Below are 18690 nucleotides of genomic sequence, written 5' to 3'. Positions count from 1 at the left end.
AAATTATTTTGGTTCAGGTTATAGGTATGGTTGCTTAATCTAAAAGGAGATTTGCAAACAGTCATTGTTGTTGCTATTGGTCAATGTAGTATCATTAAAAAGCAAAACCAAACCAAAACACAGATGAAAAAACCAACTGCACAAAAAAAAACCCAACAAAACAAAAACCAACAAAAAACCAAACACCCAGAAAGAAAATATGGTTGGAAGTCCTGGGTAGGTTATTTGAGATTTTGTCTCTCTGTGTAAGATGCTTTTAAAAGTTGGATCTCTTGTGAAGTAAACTAAATCTGAGACATGAAAAATACTGAAAGACAACATGACTATCCTTAAACTTCTGAAATAATTTTTAAAGTTTTTTAAGATGTAATGGCATAGGATTTTTGTATTGTAATACTGATTTTCCTGTGTCATAAAATAATATACTTTGTAAGTATAATAATATGAAATAGGGAAATATGGAGTTGGCATCATTCAAAATTTCATTTTGCCCATAATAAAAATTTAATATTCTGCTGATATACTTCCAATACATTTTCTTTTGACACAAAACTGGTTATAAAGTAAATTTTAGGGAAAGAGAAGTGACATAGTTTGGAATAAAGGAGAGGATTTTAAGTACAGATTTGATTAAATGAAGTGAAAATAAGTTAGGTAGGATTCAGGGTGGGGTTTTTGTTATGACTGATATGTTTATTTGTTTATAAATTGTTTCTATGCTTTTGTGTCTGTGTCCAGTAGGATCCCAATTTACCTGGGCTTGGAAAGTCTTAGTAGTATTTGAAACATTTGGGATATAATTTGTAAAACTTGTAGTTTTCTAATTTGATCTCACTTTTTACAAGAAGGGCTTCAAATGGAAAAGTGAAAATCATATTTTGCATTATACTATAATTTTGTCATGTATGTACTTCTAAGTAGTGAATGTAAAACTACTACTCATATGGCAAAATTCTTGTCATTAGTCACTTCTGAAATTGTGATTTTTGCCAATTTACCCAAAAAAAGGGCTCGTTCAAATTGTTGGCTCATTCATAATATTTAAGTTAGATGTTCGTTGCTTTTCTCATCAAAGTTTACTTTGTAATATATTTCTTTGTAAGGTAAGACACACAAAATTACTATATGTAGAATAAGTTTCTGAGACATCAGTAGGCTTCCTAGGACTCTTGGTCAATTAACTGAGTGCATGAAGACTTGTACTGGCTACAGCAAAAGTGCAATCTTTTAATTTGTAAGTTCCACATCTTAGGCATTTTAACCAATCAAATCCATGTTGCATACCTCTGCTAGGTTTATAATAGGTAATGAAAATAGTAGTCTCAAGCTTAATATCAAATTTGGGTAATAAACATTTTTCATTAAAAGGTTTGCATTATAGTGAAAGTACTATTAAGTTTTTAATTATTCTTTTCTACAAACGAAGTGGGTAAGAGAGGGGGAAGGGTAAAATCCATAGTTATAAAGTCTGGTTTGGTAATATCTTGTAAGTGGGGAAGTTTTCAGATAAATGATGAAGTTGATGTTGCATTTTCTTTTATTAATAGATTCTGGATTGGTTTGTACAAATCTGTTTAGCACTAAAACACATACATGATAGAAAAATCTTGCATCGGGACATAAAGTCACAGGTATGTAGGTGGCTATTTTTCAACTGAATTGTCTTTCAGTGATTGCATTCATATCTTCCTAGTTTGTTAGTGGAAACATTTCTAATACTGGAAACCCTTCTTCAGTCTGCAGGAGATTTATATATTTGTATAAACAGATGAGGCTATTAGATGAAGCTACAAGTGTTACTCATGTATTTATGTGTGGGGACAGAAAAGATTATGTTTGACAACGTGAAGTATTGTTTTCTCATATTAATGAAGTAGGAGTTGTGTAAGTCTGGTGTTCCATAGTAGTCAGTAGCAATGACTTCAGGGGGATTAAATGGTAGAAAACTTTCTTCTCAAAACATGTAGAGAAGAAAAAAGTGTGCAATTGTTTGAATATTTTAATTAACAGACTTCTTAACATTTCTATGTCAAGAATATATTTTTAACCAAAGATGGAACAATACAGCTGGGAGATTTTGGAATCGCCAGAGTTCTGAACAGGTAACTCCTTATTGATACCGTTTTTCCTCTGACTTAATTTAAATTGCTTTGATCAAGGAAAATACAATCTGTGTACTTCATGTGAGTTAACCAGTTAACATCCATCCTTATTTTTGTCTTAGTACTGCAGAGCTGGCACGCACTTGCATAGGAACACCATACTATTTGTCGCCTGAAATATGCCAGAACAAGCCTTACAACAATAAAAGGTACTAATAAGGATTTTATTAAACGTCTTTGGTAAAAAGAAGAAAAAAATTCCTATAAGCTCTTATAGGAATTTAAAGCTGTTCTAATCAAATGATGGTGAGCATCTGTTAGTTTGTCTCTTACCCAAGTTGGTACGGTGCTTCACTGTAGAGGTTGTACCTTAGGTCTGAAGTAGAAAGCCGTGTCATGGAGAGATTACTTAGCTTAATGCTCCAAGTTCTAGATCTAGTTGTGTTCTTAATTGTGTCTCTACTTTTGCCTGTCTGCACAGTGGTTGTACTGCCTTTGTTTATGCACTACCAAAGTGAAACTCTGTTAAGGATGAAACACAGCAATTTGATGATATGAGCACACGATGTGCATAAATGGGTGGCTCAGCTTGCTCCAGATAAATCGCTTACGCCTTTGCTGCCCTGGCAGCAGCTTGTACCTGGTAACAGTGTCCCCAGTGTAATTAATGGTAATAATTAAATGTTAGTAAGTTACCTTTCCACAGCACCAAGCTGTTGCATTTGTTCCTGTAACTGCCTAACACTCATTTCAAACGGTTTCTTAAGAGACAAAAATTGTTACAATTCCTTTGCTTTAATTTCTTCTACCTGGGGTTTATTATCCAGCGGTGTTTTAACCAAATCCTGTAATGACTGAGGGTAAGTTTAGTCACTGCTAAACAGAAAAAATTGACTTTCAGAGTTGTATTTTTTGAGTTAGGAGATGAGGGTTTTTTATTTTTATTTTGTTTGTTTAATTCTAAGACCTCAGGCAGATGTATATATTTAAACAAAAAAAGCCTTTATCCATATTTTGTCTGATTTCTGTGACTGAGATGGTTCTAAATCAGAAGCCAAAATAGCATAATGTGATTTTCAGGGTGGCCTTATTTTGGTTGATGAATTAGTTTGGGGATTTTTGTTTCCCTGGGGTTTTGCAGAGTCAAGGAAGTCCATAGAGAGAGCTGGTGCATACTCAAAAAACCACCCTTTTCCTCTTCAGAGATAGACTTCACAGATACAAGTTAACTGGCAATGTTAACCTCGAACTAAGTTTTAAAATAATGTGTTCTCTTTGATTTAGTGATATCTGGGCCCTTGGTTGTGTTCTCTATGAAATGTGTACACTTAAACATGCGGTGAGTAGAAACTTTGTGTCTATAAAAGAATAGTGGTTTCAAACAGAATTTATTTCTGATGTCATGCAGATATATTTTACTTGATGAAATGCTTTCATGGTAGCTGTTTGAAAGTTACCTTCAGAATTTTCATCTCCAATTCCTGTGCCAAACCACACTTTTCATTGATGTGTTGCTCCATGCCAGTCTCTCAGCTGTCTTGGCACTTTTGTTTTTAATGGATTGTATTAGCTGAAAAAATTGTTAAGGTGTTATAGTAAAGGATACTAGGAATAGTGGGGGTATTTGTAGGGTTTTTTGGTTGATTTGGGGGTTTTGTTGTTGTTTTGAGTTTTTAGTTGGTTGGGTTAGGTTTTATTCCAAAAGAGCTTGAATTCATTGACACCTTCATTGAAAATCTGAATTTGGATTCTGCTTTTTTTGCAGATGGATTAATGTATTTCTGTTTAGAACAGAAACAGTGCTTACAAAAAACTCCCAAGGTGGAAGAGTTACCTTTTTCCAGTTTTTTCTTCTTCTGTCTATGTGTGTTATAGTTTGAAGAGTATGTCTTCATCATCCATTTTTCAGTTAGGAAGGGAAGAAAATGTTTGGGGTTTTTTTCTGTCCTTTCCACAGATTTTTTGTGGATTTTGTTTTGTTTGGAGCTTCTTAGTAGCTGTTTTTATTAAAAGAAGAAGATTGAAACAACATGAAAATGGAAAGAACTATTTTCAAGGGATAAGGATTTAATTTCATTTCAAGCTTTTGTAATTTCTTCTTGTTTGGTCTTTTATGTGGCAACACTGCTGACAGTGTTTCATTTCTGAGAGTTGATGTCAAAAATTTGTTTTCTGTAAGCTGGGTGGTACATATTGTTTTCTTTTTATTGTACAAAGGAATTGAAATGGTGCTCTCTGTTACCTGAGCTTAAACTGAAGTCTGAGCATTCCCTTGGATTTCATCCTGAATGAGTGTGAATACTTCACATTCTGTAATTTGTAATGGGGGGTTGCTAAAAAAGGCAGAAGGCAGGTTGTGGTTGAAAGCCTTTGGAAGAGGAGATCAAACAGATAATTATTTTTTCCTTAGTTATATATCATTGTCAGTCTGCATCTGGAGGCAAGTAATTACTTGTTAGCAACATTATGTCTCCTTAGTATGACAAACCTGTATTGTGATGTATTTTTAATTGGAATTTTAATTTGAATACTTGGCAACAGATTATTTTGAACTACTGGTGTTGACCTTGAAAATGTGTGTGAGGCAAAGGAAGGTGATCACTGTTAGCTTGGTTTCCTCATCATCTGGATGTGCAGCCTTGCATGTGGACAGGCGATAGGAATAACTGTTCTGTTCTTTGTACGATACAGTTTGAAGCCGGTAACATGAAGAACTTGGTCCTGAAGATAATCTCTGGGCCTTTTCCTCCTGTTTCTATGCATTACTCCTACGACCTACGTAATCTGCTGTCACAGCTATTTAAAAGGAATCCTAGGAATAGACCATCAGTAAACTCCATATTGGAGAAAAACTTCATAGCCAAACGGGTTGAAAAATTTCTCACACCAGAGGTATGGAGTTAGTTTTAATTCTAACTTTGCTAAAAACATAATAGGACTTTGCTTTTTCTTTATTCTAATGTTAGTATATTACATGGAAAACTAGAGTAATAGTTTTCCCTAGAGCTCTTATAGACAGGGTCAGTTGAGGAAAAACTAGTTTTACCTCAACTGTAAAGAAAAGTCTCAAATTATTAAGTGTTTGGTAGTTTCCATAAGTAAATCTAAAGTGACATTTCCTGAAGTGCATTGTTTTGTGTGTTTTTCTATAGCATGAGGAATCACCACTGAGATGAGTTGTTTAGATATGTATCTTTTCATAAAATGCTGCTGTCAATTACTTCAGCATTGTTCCTGTATAGACTTTCTTCAGTCCATTTTTTGTTTGTAATCTGGAATGGCCTGAGAGCCTGTTGTGGAAAATAATGCTAAGTAAAATAATCTTTGGGTTACTTAAGGTTTAAATGTATCATGTGTATATACCCTCAAAGAAGCTGCTTCCTATTATGTTTAAAATCTATTAATATAATTTTGTATCTAATAATGTCATTTTAATATGAATCTAGTTAAAAGAGATCAAGATTCACAAGTGAATAATAGTACTGATATGAGGTAGATAAATACAGAAGAGAAAGGACATGGAGGAAGTGCAGTATAAATAATTCTAATGGATTCTAACTCACAACTAAAGAAATGTCTTGAAAAGGCCATATATAATTGGAATTTCTGAATTTCTGTGTTGAAATAGACTTTCAATTTACTTAAGATTGAAGTCCCAAAGAAAGGTAAAATTCAGAAATCTTTACAGATAAGTTTGTTCTAACATTTGCAACAGTAATAGTTTGATCTGGTCTTATTTCCAGTAGCTAGAATGGATATGAAATTTTTACTTGAAGTTAGTCAGTCAAAGTATCATTAGTAATAGGCTGTCTGTATCTCCAGATGGTGATACTAATTTGTGCTAGATGGAGTATGAAGGTGCAGTTTTTCCAACTGTACTACTGCTGTGTTTGACTTAGAAGTTTTATCTAATATTTGAAACAACCAAAAAAACCCCATACAGAAAGCACCTTTTATGAAATGTATCAGTCTAGTACATTCATATTCAGCAGGAGGTGGTCATTCTGTGATACAGCTGTAATGCTTATTTTCTTGCAGTATCATCCATGGCTAGTGCTGTTGTCCTCTGTTTTCCTTAGTCTAAGCTTAAAAATTATTTCGTAGTTGACATCTTGCAGCTGTTGCTGAAATCCCGTTTTTAAATATCAGGAAATCAGTCTTCCAGTTTCATGTAAATTATTTCTTTAGCTTCATAGTTACTAAATTGCATTAAAGAGCAGATCTAAATTAGCATCAATTTTTAAAAAGGAGAGGGGGCTCTTTGAAAGATACTAAGGAGTCAGGTTTCTTTTCTGTCAGTAAGGGTGTTATCATGGAAACATCGTAATTCAGTTGCTACAACTTGCCACTCAAATAAAAGCTTCAAAGTAATTGAAATACCATTAGTAAGAAACTGTAGGAAACTGTGTGACTTCTGACTTACAGAATCTTTGATGCCAAACTCTACAGATTAAAAATTTGCTTTGCCATGTGCAAAAGTGCAGAATCCTAAATTTTGCACTTTATGTGCAGAGTCCTAAGTTCTGCACTTTGGTTCTTCCTTTGGGGTTTTTTTTTCAGGTTTAACTCCTCAGCATCCATTGTAACTGACTGGTACAAATCAAAGGAATCTCAGTAGTTCAAGATTCTGTAAAGACTATTCCTGAACTGACACTTTTCATTTATCCTTGCTGCTCTTCCTTGAATACTTTTCACTTCTACTATATAGGTTTTGAGGTGTTTGGTTCAGAACTACCTACAGTATTTAAAGATGATGGCCTATTAATATTCGAATTTTCCTTGTCTAGTCTCAATTTTTTCACCCCATTAAGACTGCTTTCCATATTTTGTTATGCTAATTTCATATGCCTTACAGCACACCATATGTGTTTTTCCAGATACCCACATATGTGGTCATCTTCCCATCTTGAAAAGGATAGCAACGTTTTTAAACTGCAAGCATTTTTAAAGAACTATTTTTGACTAGCTGTATGAGAAATTGAGGTGAACTTTGGCAGCTACTCAGAAATCTAAAATTAATTATGCATAAAAATTGTGTTGATGCTCACATTAACTTTTTTCCTAGATTCTTAGCTAGGTCGTAAATGAGATAACATGTGCCACCCAGAAGTCAGACTAAATTGCTTTTTAAAATTACTTGAGTAATAATGCCAAAAATGTTTGAAAATACTCCAGCTCCATATTGGTAGTAGTAGATTCTAGTAATACTAGATTCAATGCATACAGCTGAGTATTTATTTTCATGTAATTTACAGTAAATACTCTTAGTTAGGTGCTTACTGCTAATGGCACGTTTGTCTGAAAATTAGTTATTCCTAGCTTTGGTCACAGGTATTATTGACTAATTCTTCCACTTGTTTAGCTTATTGCAGAGGAATTCAGTCACAAAATTTTCCACAAGTTTGGACCACATGCATCACCAGGTAAGTTGGTGTCTACACTGCTTTTGCTTTCAGCTCTGTCAAGATCATGTATGTAACCTTGTTCTTTTACTAGGTTTTTTTTTTTCAGTGTGCTCTCATACCTGACTGTAGGATTTTCAGGAAAAAAGAGAAAAGAAGCAATTTCCTCCCCTCCCCTGGAGAGCTGGACTTATGTTGGGTACAAATGATGCAAATACAAGCTATGGGCATGTAATATATTAAGTGTACTTTTTCCTCTTACAGTATGCTACACTTCCAAATGTTAAGGAGACAGTGTAGACTGCAAATGGAGCTAATTCATATGCTATGATTGTATGACTTATTTTTATCCCTTAGTAGTGAAAAATGGCTAATGAGAAGTACGATTTCTTCCAAAAAAATGTGGGATGCTTTATTAGAGATTCCAAGATAGAGTCCTGGCTTCAGCCTAATTTAGTAAAATTTCTGCTAGTGTTAACAAAGATTAATTCTGTCAGCCAAAGATGGTATTACTTCATTTTACTGCGTTAGTTTGCCTTTTTTTTTTCCCCTAGATTTCCTTTCCAGTTATTTTATTTCCCTGTAATTATTTGATGCTCTAGCAAGTGCTTTGGTATCTTTTGATAGTGTTGATGACCTCCTATTCTGTGGTAAGAGAGCCCTGCTAACCGAGAATCAAACCCACAATATTGGTGTATGTTCAGGAACTCTATGGGGAAAGCAGTATCCCTGAAAGCCATTGAAGCTCTTCTAGAACTTATCTTCTGGTGACATTTGCATTACAGGTTTCAGTTCAGTGTTGTTAGTGGAGAAGGGCCTGTCTCTCCATTGCATTAGGAAACCTCTTCCCTGTGTACGTGAGCACTGTGCAGTTAAGCAAGGCAGCTGAGTGAAGTGTCAGTAATCCAGCTTGAAGAAGTAAGAAGTAAAAGCATGGGAATTGTTTTCTTCTATTTCTTATCAAACATTAAACTTGGACAAACTAATACATCAGCTTATGTGAATGAAATGTTTGTGGTTTGTTGCGGGTTCAGGAGGATGCCCATGCACACCAAACCTGAAACACAGCTGTGACTGCAAAGCAAATTTCCTTTTATTACTAGCAGTAGCAAATAATACATATATACCAACCCCTGGTTCCTGCAAAGCCACTGGGCAAGCAAAGGACATGAAGAGCATGGTGCTCGTGCAGGGGGCAGGCAGGCAGTGCACCTTCAGGACACCTGGATCCACAGTGTGCATCCAGTCCTTGTCACCCCTCCACCCGAGACCCACACCTCAAGGCTTCACCTCAGGAGTGGAATTTTTGCAGCTACGACATCTGGCCAGTGCGTGAGATGAGGCCACAGCAGCTCGTGATCCCACCTCCATGCTAATAATCATTGTGCATTGTTCCTCTCTCACAGGTTAAGTTTCCACCAATGGACCAATGCATTGCTTCTCTTTCAAGGGTCCAGTTCCCACCAGTTATACAGTAAAGTTTTCCTCATTGTCTTGTGGATGTGCACAAGAGCACACCAAATATGGCAGAACCTTAGAGACGATTTTGGTCCCTGACACACAGTTCATCTGTTTTTCTCTAATTTTGCTGTTCTAAGACTTTGGGAAAGGGAAATACCACACACAGGCCAGCCTGGGTAGTTCAAAACCAGGGTTTTTTATTGTGGGTTTTTTCTTCTTTTCAGCTCAAAAACCAGTTCAAGAACCAACACTGACTTCAGTTGCACCAGCTCAGAAAATTACCAAACCTGCTGCAAAATATGGAGTGCCTTTAACTATCAGGAAGTCTTGTGGTGCACCTAAAAAGCCTAATGAGAAGAAGCCATTGACTAAAATTAGACAGGTAAGAAGCTAAGTTAGTTAAATTGAGCTGTTTTGTTCATACCTTATTTAAAAACTATGCCTTCCTTTTCAAAATGTCTTGGTATGTGGACATGCCTCATGCACCTGCAGAGAAAGTAGAACTAGTAGTTTAAATGCTTGGCTTGCTTCACTATTGATTGTTTGTTTAGTTGGTTTTAATATAACTTTTGTAAACTCCTACTTTAGGCTTGGGTTTTAATTCCAAGGCTGAATTACATTTGTGTGTTTTCATTTGCTTTTTTGGTGTTAACTACTCTTAGAAATATTGGAAGCCTGTCAGGTATACCAAAATCATTGACACTGGATAGGAACCTTTGCATCTTTTTAGTTTGCTCTAAAATAATTTCAAATTTTTTAAAAAATAGGCAAACATTTTCTAGCCATTTTACAAAGTGTTATTAGGCAGAGAAACTGTGTAATTGAAAGAGAAGTTTCCCAGAGGTAATTTCATGAGCTAATGAGAAAGTTTTCCTTCTTTTCTTTCTCATTCTCTTGTCATAGAGGGCTTCTGATCTTTCTTCCTGTTGTCTTCTTTGTATTCCTGATTACATAAAACTTACATTCTCTCTCTTTATTCCATTAATTACTGTGTGGTCAGGAGTTGTTTTTGCTACAGCTAGTTTTGAGCTACATGCACATGCCAGAATACTAGCAACCAAGAGGCTGCTGCTTCAGCAAGAGAACTAGTTGAGATTTTCTTCTGAATGAGTAACATGATTGTTGTTGTTGTGAGGTTTGTTTTGGTTTTTTTTTTCCTTCTCCCATGGCATTCCAGGGAACATAGCTTTAAGACCTTTATCCATCTGTGGAAGTTGTTGGTAGATAGAAAATTATCCTGGAGATACAAATTATCTGTGAAGTTCAACAGTTACCAGAGGTTTGGAGAAAAGCTAATGGATCACACAAGCCTTGTTGGCTCTTGAAACACAGTTTGAAAAAGCAAGAAAGGGAGAGTGCAGGCTTCTTGGGTGTCCTTAGGAAATCACAAGGTTTATGTGTTTTAAGGCTTGGTTGCAAAGCCATCTATGGGTCTTTGTCATGGATTTCACCAACCAACACTTACCTAACTTACCCTAAGACTTAATGTGGCAGGGGAGAGACTGAGGAAATATCCTCTTCCACATGGAAGGAGTCAGTAATGCTGCTATTTCAGGGCAGTCTTTGTGAATTGTACCTAGTGATGAGATGCAGGATAGAAACAATGACTACAACTTAATATAAATTTTCTTCTCTGAGTCTGAGCTTGCAGCTCTTAGCTGGCTTTTCAGAGCAGCATGTAACAACTGTCTCCTTTATTTAGTAATAGTACATTATCATTATATTATTACAAGTCTCTAAAGGTTTCCAACTTCTGCAATACTTGATTTTCAATTACCCATTTGACAGGATTGCATGTTGTCAAAAGAAAATACTGTGAAGCTCTGTGTGTTCTAGTATGGTCAGAAAAAAAATCTTTAACAGCAATGATGGCTTTTTTGAGAAGATTAAGCAGCACATTTTGTTAACCATAGCTGCTTCTTTAGCAGGTATTCAGTGGTGACTGTGTTGTCATAGGTAACAAGAACCTTAGTTAGAGTTGGAGCCAAGTGAAGTACCAAGCAAAAGAGGATAACCTTCCAAATAAGAGAATTTTAATATCTATGCCTCCTCAAAGAGTTTCTATAGAGAAAAGGTTGTTATGAAGAGTGATACTGCCAAAGAAGAAAAATTAAGATAAAATAGATTTAAAAATCACTGCCTTCAGCTTTTGAGGAACTTTTAGTACAGGATGAACAAGTACCCCTATATCCTAGCAGTCTTTTTCACTTTGAACCTCCTGAATAATCAAGTATTTTAAACCCATTTAGTTCACACTCAGTTGTGACTTTAAGAAAATGTTTTCTGTTAGAATTTTTCTCTCATTCTGGCATCATGCTGTCTAATTTGAAGTTTCACCTTTCATGCAGGCATTTGCAACCTCATTGATAAAAAATATTTCAGTAAAAAAAGGAAAATGTTTGAGTTATCATGAAATCATCTGTTTTCAAACTGAGCAAAAGCCAAGTCCACAGCAAGAATGACAACATACAACCTTTAAACCTTTCCTCCTCATCTTTTTTCCCTAGCATTATATAGCAATGATTTCTTTTATTTAATCTTCATGGACATACACCAGCAATTGGATCAGTAACCCATCTTGACAGAGACTTGACAGAGTAATGGCTCAGTAATAAATACCAAATTATATGCTTATTTTTCAGGAACCTTCAAAAAAGAAAAGGTTAGAATTGCCTGAAAAAGAAAAACGCCAGAGAGAGCAGGTAGACAAGAGTCTTCAGATTTTTCTTTATTCCCCCATAGAAATTTTAATGACATACCTTGTGGTGTGGTGTGTAAGAATATGCAGTAGTTTGATTTCTCAGTTCCTTAACATGTTTAATCCTTACACATTGCAGATCAGTTTACCGAAGGCAGATGAAATGAGAAGATTGGAAAAAGAAAGGGTAAAATATGTTTAAAATGTGTTAAGAGTGAAGTTCAATTTTTACTTAGTGGTTCCTTGAATTTTGTTTTCCTGTATTGTTTTCTCCTTCAGATGGAACGAATAAACAGAGCCAGGGAACAAGGATGGAGGAATGTGCTTGGTTCAGGTGGAAGTGGTGTTAAGGTTGGCAGCAGATGCAGAAATGTGGTGCAGTGTGTTCCCCCCACCTTTTATTGTATGAAATGGTCTTCTCTTTTCAGAAGGATTTGCTCTTTCTACAAGGCTCAACTCTTGAGGCTGTCCATTATTAATCTGGATAATTTGAGATAGACTGTAACGGCTCCCCCCTCGCCTTTTGGAGATTATGTACAATTTTCATTTTTAATGTTTCTAAATTTCTGAATCCCTTTGGTTTTCATGCACCACTTTCTTATTTCCACACCTGCTTTTGCTACTTTTCCTGTGCTGAGTGTATGCATGAGCAGCTTCTTTGACATTCAAGTTCGTTCTTGAATTTTTTTTGTTCCCAGGTTTTCCCATTATAGTAATGGACCTCTTTCCCAGTGTTAAATACTTGTTTTTAAACATTCCTTTGTTATTTAGCAACGTAAGTGTTTCTATATATCAATAAGATGTTCAGGAGGGGGGTAAAAATTTCAGAGTAAATCTAATTCATTTTTAACGCAGTGTGCTGTTTAGCCATTCACTTGGTATGTAGTTTAAGCTGATTCCCATGACTGTTTCCCTTTTCCCTATTTGTGTATGTCATAGTTTTGTGGAAACATAACTGTCCTGAAAAGTAGTCTCATCAAGTTAGTAGATTATAAAGGGTCTGCGTACTTTCATCAGACAGAGCCAGTGTAGGAATTTAAGTTATGGTAAGTCTATCTGATAATAGAAATTGAAACACAGGGATTTGTTGTGGTGGTAGTGTGTCTTATGAAAATATTTGGCATAAACATGTTCAGTAGGATTTTAGTAAGCAAGCTTTGACTGAGCAATAAAGTCAAAATGGATAGAGGTTTTATTACTATTCTTTGTAGAAAAATGAGGAATACACAAACACCAACCAGGTTTCAATAGCTGCTTATTAAATATTTCCTTTCCAAATAGATGCCCTCTTTGAATGTGTGCCACACATCATATAAGTAAAGCTTAAATATAAATGCAAACTTAAACATAACAGACTTTTAAAAACTGCAAAGTGCTGATGTAATGGGAAAAAAAATTGAAAAAATGTGATTTCCTTCCTAAGTTGTCCTCCTCTCCTTCAAGATCAAATGGGCAGGCACCAATACAAGCTCTGTTACAACATGGTATGCATGCATCCTCACATTTGGATGAGAGCTGCGTGTGTTCCTGAACACAGTGTTTCTGATTAACTCAGAGATTTACTGTGAGCATACAAACTGTTCTATTGTAGCTGCAGCTGCATTGTTAGCTGTATTCTCAGTTATCTAGGCCAGTGAGTGTGTCTGTTTTCACATCATCATGGTAGGTGGAAGAATTGAGGTGTCATTTTTCAATCATGGTAGGTGAAAGAATCATTGAGGTGTCTTCTTCAGATTGGATAGTTGAGTGCATATCATACTGCAGGCTGCTATTATCATTTACCATCATTTCAGGTTTCCATATACTGTTATAATATTCTTGACTTAATTATCTTTTTCCTTTCTCCAGCATGAAAGCAGTATATCCAACAACTCCCTGACAGTGCTGTTGAATAGCATTGTTCAAGCTTTCCAATAACACAAGCCATACAGCCTCTTACAAAGGCACAACAGTCATGCACTGCTTGATTACGTCCAGTTTTTTTTTCAGTCTGGTTGCTGGCACCTGTTTCTGAGGAAAAGTAGAGAAAGGCGTGGCAAGTGTTTGGCTTTGGGTTTGTGGTTCTAGCAGGAGCTGTAACTGTTCTCTAGACTGTTGATGAGCACCTGCTCCATGTCATTTGCCTGGAGAATGATGATCATTCTCTAGTATTTCTTTAGATTTTGAAAACTGAACTCTAATAATGATATGTGAAACCTTGAATAGTGTCTAAAGTTAAGACTTTTCCCTCTATTTGTGGAAATCATAGTCTTGTGTAGTTATTTTTATTCAGACCAATGGTCTACCTGCATATTTTTTTGAATGCCTAGATTTGGTACTTCCATTTTTTTGAATGCCTTGATTTGGTACTTCCATCTGGATTATGGGGAGCCATTGATTGCACTGAACAACTAAAACTCAGAATGTGAGATAAATTCCATTGTCAAATATAGAGTCTTCAAGAACTTCTAAGCAGGAAGTCTTAAACCTGTCATATCTGCACTCACCTGTCTGAATTTGTATTAAATACTTCAGACCACTCTGGAATGTAGATTGACACTGTTGTTGAAACAAAAAATTCCATAGATTTACTACTATGGGCTATTTGACTGCTTCCCCCCAGGCATAAAGGAAACATTTTTATGCATGTGCTGACAACCTTAACTTTGTTTTGCCAGTTCACATTTTCTGCATCCATCCTTGGCTATTACTGTACACAGCTGCTTGAAACATTATTTTTTTCATTATTTTCACTTGAAAATTCTGCAGGAATTCTAATGCTTTGAGAATGACAGGTATAATTTGCACAAAGCAGTGCCTTGTGGTAGGTGTTCCCCTGGTCTGAGCTTTAGTAGAGAAGCATCTCAAGTCTAGTGATGGAAATAAAGTGGTAGCCTGGGTAGCAATGGAGGTTCTCAAATAAATCTGCACATAGTGCCATTCAGCAAACTTAAAACTGTGCTCAGCTGTTCCCAGCTTCATGAAAAAAATGTGTGTTTGGCTGTAAGTCACTCGTTACTACTTCAGTTGGAATTGTATCACCTTTTTTGCTAAAATTTGATTTTGGCCATGTAGCATTATCTATCTCTGTTTACACTTCAATGGAGTAATTTTCAGTGACTTCCAAAATGTGTGAGGTGGCTCATGTATAACTGGACTATTTTTAAAGGAAGCTAAAATGGTGTTTTATTCTGGACTGCTAATCAAAAAAAAAAAAATCAATTTATCCATCTTGTAATTTGTTAAAATAGGAGCATGCCAAGGACCAATTTAGAATTGTTGTAGAACATGTTAGTATTATTACTTTGCTGAAGAGGTAAAAATTGGAAGAGCCTATTAAAAGCAGCATTTGTGATTTCCGCCCTACCCCTTTTGGTTTCCAGGCACCATATTATGTCGGTGGAGGTGGTGTTGGTCCTTTTCCTGTGTCTTCCAGAGGACGCTATGAACACTATCATGCTATTTTTGACCAGATGCAACAGCAAAAGGAAAATGTCTTCAGAATAGCTGAAGAGAGGGAAGCCAAGCTGAGAGCAAAACTACAAGACCGAGGAGTTGTTGAAAGGTATGGCTACCTTCCATTAGAAGCTACGTGTGTTCTGCTTTAGATGAAAGTAATGAAAGTTACTGTACATATTTATCTACAGAGGAATTCCACCTGGAACACGTCCAGGAGTTCCTAAGGGACCTGCAGGTCATCACCATTTACCCGATGTTGGTGCAGTTAGGAAAAAAATGAAAAGATTCAAGGAGGTGTCTAAACAAGCCAGTGCAAACAGGTTGGACTATGATAATCTGTGAATCTGTCCCTCCATGTTAGATTCTTGTTCTGTGTCTGGTTTCATTTAGTAGTTGAGCATGTCTCAAAATCACTTCTATTCATTGGTATTGTGCTGTCTGTTTGTGTGTTAGACCCTCACAGACCACAATTCTTTTAGAGCCAATGGAGATCTTGACTTCCAATAATGGAAAAAAATAGTTTACTAAGCAAATGTACCTAAAGTAGATTTCAGACAAAATTGTTGGCTTAATGTAGTTGCAGATAACACCATAAGCCTCCTCCTTTGCTTTGTTCATCGTTAGACTTTTTGTGTTACCTGACAAGATGCTTCTTTCTCTCATCATCTTATTCTTCCTGCCTTCTCTGCACCTAAGTGTTTGTAGTATTGCAGAGCATCTAGAGTGATCCCAGAGTTGTTGGCTCCTGCTTATTGATTGGTGGAAAACTTCTTGGAGCTTTCTTCATTGGAATGTGAATGCCAGGTGTTATAAAGTGCAACCTCTAATTTGGTATTCAAATAGTGAATTAGAAGATCTAAGTCTAATTACTGTAAATAGGGTATTTTTATATATAAAAAGATTGTAAGCAAGTACTGATTTTCTTTTTAATGTTTTCACTCTTTCAAATAGCTTCTTCAAAAATTATTTGCTCTCCTTTAGATCTCATAATATTGCCCAAGGAGCTCTGTTTGCAGCTGTGACTAAGAAATGGGAAAATACCATTTTCCTGGAAGTTTAGTACTGTGAACATTACTAACTGACTTTCCTAGAGGCACAAATTTTCTCCTTCATTATTTAAACTTCTGCAGAGCCAGTCATCTGTTCCATGGCAGAAGAAATAAAATAAGTTAATGTGAGAAAAAGGAAGTGGCCAAAGAAACAATTTATTCTTTAAACTAAATTAATTCAATTTTATGTTCTAATATAATATGTATTTGCAATTATAGATTTTTTGCTATTTTAAAATTTGCAGCAATAACATCATGCTTAATGTTAATATTACAGTTCTGAAAGCTCTGAGGTATATTTTATATTCCTTATAGTAGGTTGGACTGTTATGAGATAATTAAAATTCTACCTGGTACAACCCAGTACTGGAAGGTATCTTTTGCCAGATGTAGTTAAATTTAGTTTATTGTCAATGCTTTGCACAAAGCGCACAATCCCCAACTCTTGCTTAGATTAGGAAGCAGTTTGACTCATACATTTGAAAATAATAGATTATATTTGTCTGTACCTGGATAAACTGTTTTAAATGTTTGAAAATGGAGAGAAACTATAGCGGAGTGTTGCAAATTATAAATAACACAGAGACTGGGAAGAGAAACCAATTCAGCCTTTCTCAAATACATGAATTTGGAAGCACTCAATGAAAACACTGTCCAGAAGTTCAGAAGTTTCAAAATAGGTAGAGATTTGTTTTTTTTCTCTTTATAGACTGGATTACTGTTAGCTGTAAATTGAGGTGCTGTTTCTTAGCATGTAAATGTGTTAAGAATTCGTATGTTACCTAGAAGCAATTTTATTATCATAGCCAGCCTAGCTGTATTTCCATCCTGGACTTAATTCTTCCAGCTGAAGACAAGTGATCATGATGTTTCACTCAAAGAAAGAATTTAAATAACAAGAACTTTGTTAAAGATAGTCAGTTTAGGGCATATATTGAAGAAGCTGAGAAATCTTCAAGTTGAAATCTTTCGTTGTACTTCCACTACTGTAAAGCTAAATATATTCACTGTCAACAACCTTGAAAGATTGTCTCAGGCAGAAGTACAGCCCAGAAGAAATCTAGTTAAAATGCTTTAGGAAAATGAGTCACTCACCTTTAGAGTAAGAAAAAACATTTTTATAAAATTTTGAGGTAAAATGTTCCTGTGAATTTGGTTTGAGTCCAATAGGACTATCTTGGTTAGGGTTTTTTTGGAAGGACCTCTACTCCAACACTGTAAGGTTCATGATGTGTGACGAACTTCAGCTGCATGACAGGCCTTTGCACAGATTTCACTATCCACCAATTGAGTTCATATGTAGTTAAAAGGTAGAATAAAAACCTTTTAGTGAGTCAGGTATGTGTACAAAGATTAGCAAGTGTTTGTTTCTTTACCAGTAACACCTGTGTGGATTGTCTTGCCTTTTCAGAGCAGTGTTTGTTTTATTGTATCAAAGTGGTTTTATCTCTGTCTTCCTTTCAACAAATTGTAGCATGTGGAAAAAAATTAATTTCCTTTTTGACTGGGGGGTTAAGGGTCAAAATAATAAAATGGGAGTATTTTAATTAGTGTGCTAATTAATTATGAATTACTAGAGCTTCCTTTATTGCAAAATGATTCTTTCTTTAACTGCCTCTTTCTAATGGGTTATTGCTATCAGCATATTCCAGTTTCTTCCTGACTGTTGCCAAAACCCCAGTTGTCCTCAGTTAAAGGAGGCTCAGGGAACCTTGGAAAGGCCTCATCATTCTACCATTTGTAGAATTTCTTAAACCATTTCTCAGTGTTTTGGTTTTATTTTAGTACTAAACTTCTCTGGGTCTACTTCTAACGAATTTGTCAGGGTCTCATTCCTCTATGATGTTATAAATGTACTGGTAGAGTTGCAGGATGCTCACTTATGGTAAACTAAATGTAGCCTTCTTGTCTTCCCAAGCAGGTCCCTGACCTAGGGTGAAACTTGTCAAAAAACTATCATCTTGTTATGGCTAATTCTAGGGTAGGAAAATTCCTTCATGGACCCTTTGAAAACAATCAAAAAAAAATCCCCTAGGATTCTCTAAAAGGAATTGTCAGAACACTCTGAGAATAGTAGCACTGTTGTAATTCCCTAAGTGGTAGAAGCTCTTACTGCAAATGTAGGACAGTCTTGAAAGGCTGTCACAGTATTGACTTTACTGATTGGCTCATGGGATGAGTTCTTGCTCATATCTGAAGGGAAATCTTGAAGGAATCTTCTTTTTCACAAATTATAACAGTACTGAAACAAGCTGAGACACTTCTAGAAACAATCACACCAAGATTGTGTTTTGACAGTCATTTTTCATACAATGACAAGGATCTGGAAGGACAACAATACAGTGGTTTGGATTTATTTTTTTAATAGTTTTTCTCACTTTTAATAAGCCTATTTTCCTCCATTTTGTGGAAGTGTGACTTGTATTTTGGCTGATGAAAGGCACTTTTTAAAGATGTCTTACTCATATAAAGTTACTTTTTTTCCTGTGTGTTCTAGTTAGGATAAGTGCAGGGGGGAGGAGGACAGTGGGAGTGGTGGT

General features: G+C 35.7%; 1 protein-coding gene across 14 annotated transcripts in view; it reads left to right on the top strand.

Moving 5' to 3' along the window:
- The window catches only part of NEK1 (NIMA related kinase 1), a 42900-nt gene that overhangs the window by 5508 nt on the left and 18702 nt on the right, over positions 1–18690 (top strand). For 7 of the 14 annotated variants that reach the window (XM_050973500.1, XM_050973499.1, XM_030239028.2 and 4 more), the window contains 12 exons: positions 1548–1631; positions 2035–2102; positions 2225–2311; positions 3387–3441; positions 4794–4994; positions 7465–7525; positions 9190–9347; positions 11608–11667; positions 11803–11850; positions 11943–12014; positions 15026–15207; positions 15290–15421. In XM_050973500.1, the coding sequence (XP_050829457.1) occupies positions 1548–1631; positions 2035–2102; positions 2225–2311; positions 3387–3441; positions 4794–4994; positions 7465–7525; positions 9190–9347; positions 11608–11667; positions 11803–11850; positions 11943–12014; positions 15026–15207; positions 15290–15421 (1208 nt within the window). The remainder of the gene's footprint in view (positions 1–1547; positions 1632–2034; positions 2103–2224; positions 2312–3386; positions 3442–4793; positions 4995–7464; positions 7526–9189; positions 9348–11607; positions 11668–11802; positions 11851–11942; positions 12015–15025; positions 15208–15289; positions 15422–18690) is intronic. The other 7 variants (XM_050973503.1, XM_050973502.1, XM_030239030.2 and 4 more) reach the window with 4 other exon arrangements.

The sequence above is a fragment of the Serinus canaria genome, chromosome 4 (genome assembly GCF_022539315.1).
Source record: "Serinus canaria isolate serCan28SL12 chromosome 4, serCan2020, whole genome shotgun sequence".
Classification (NCBI taxonomy): domain Eukaryota; kingdom Metazoa; phylum Chordata; class Aves; order Passeriformes; family Fringillidae; genus Serinus; species Serinus canaria.
Note: the sequence above shows the minus strand (reverse complement) of the source record. Positions and strands in the feature narration are given on the sequence as shown.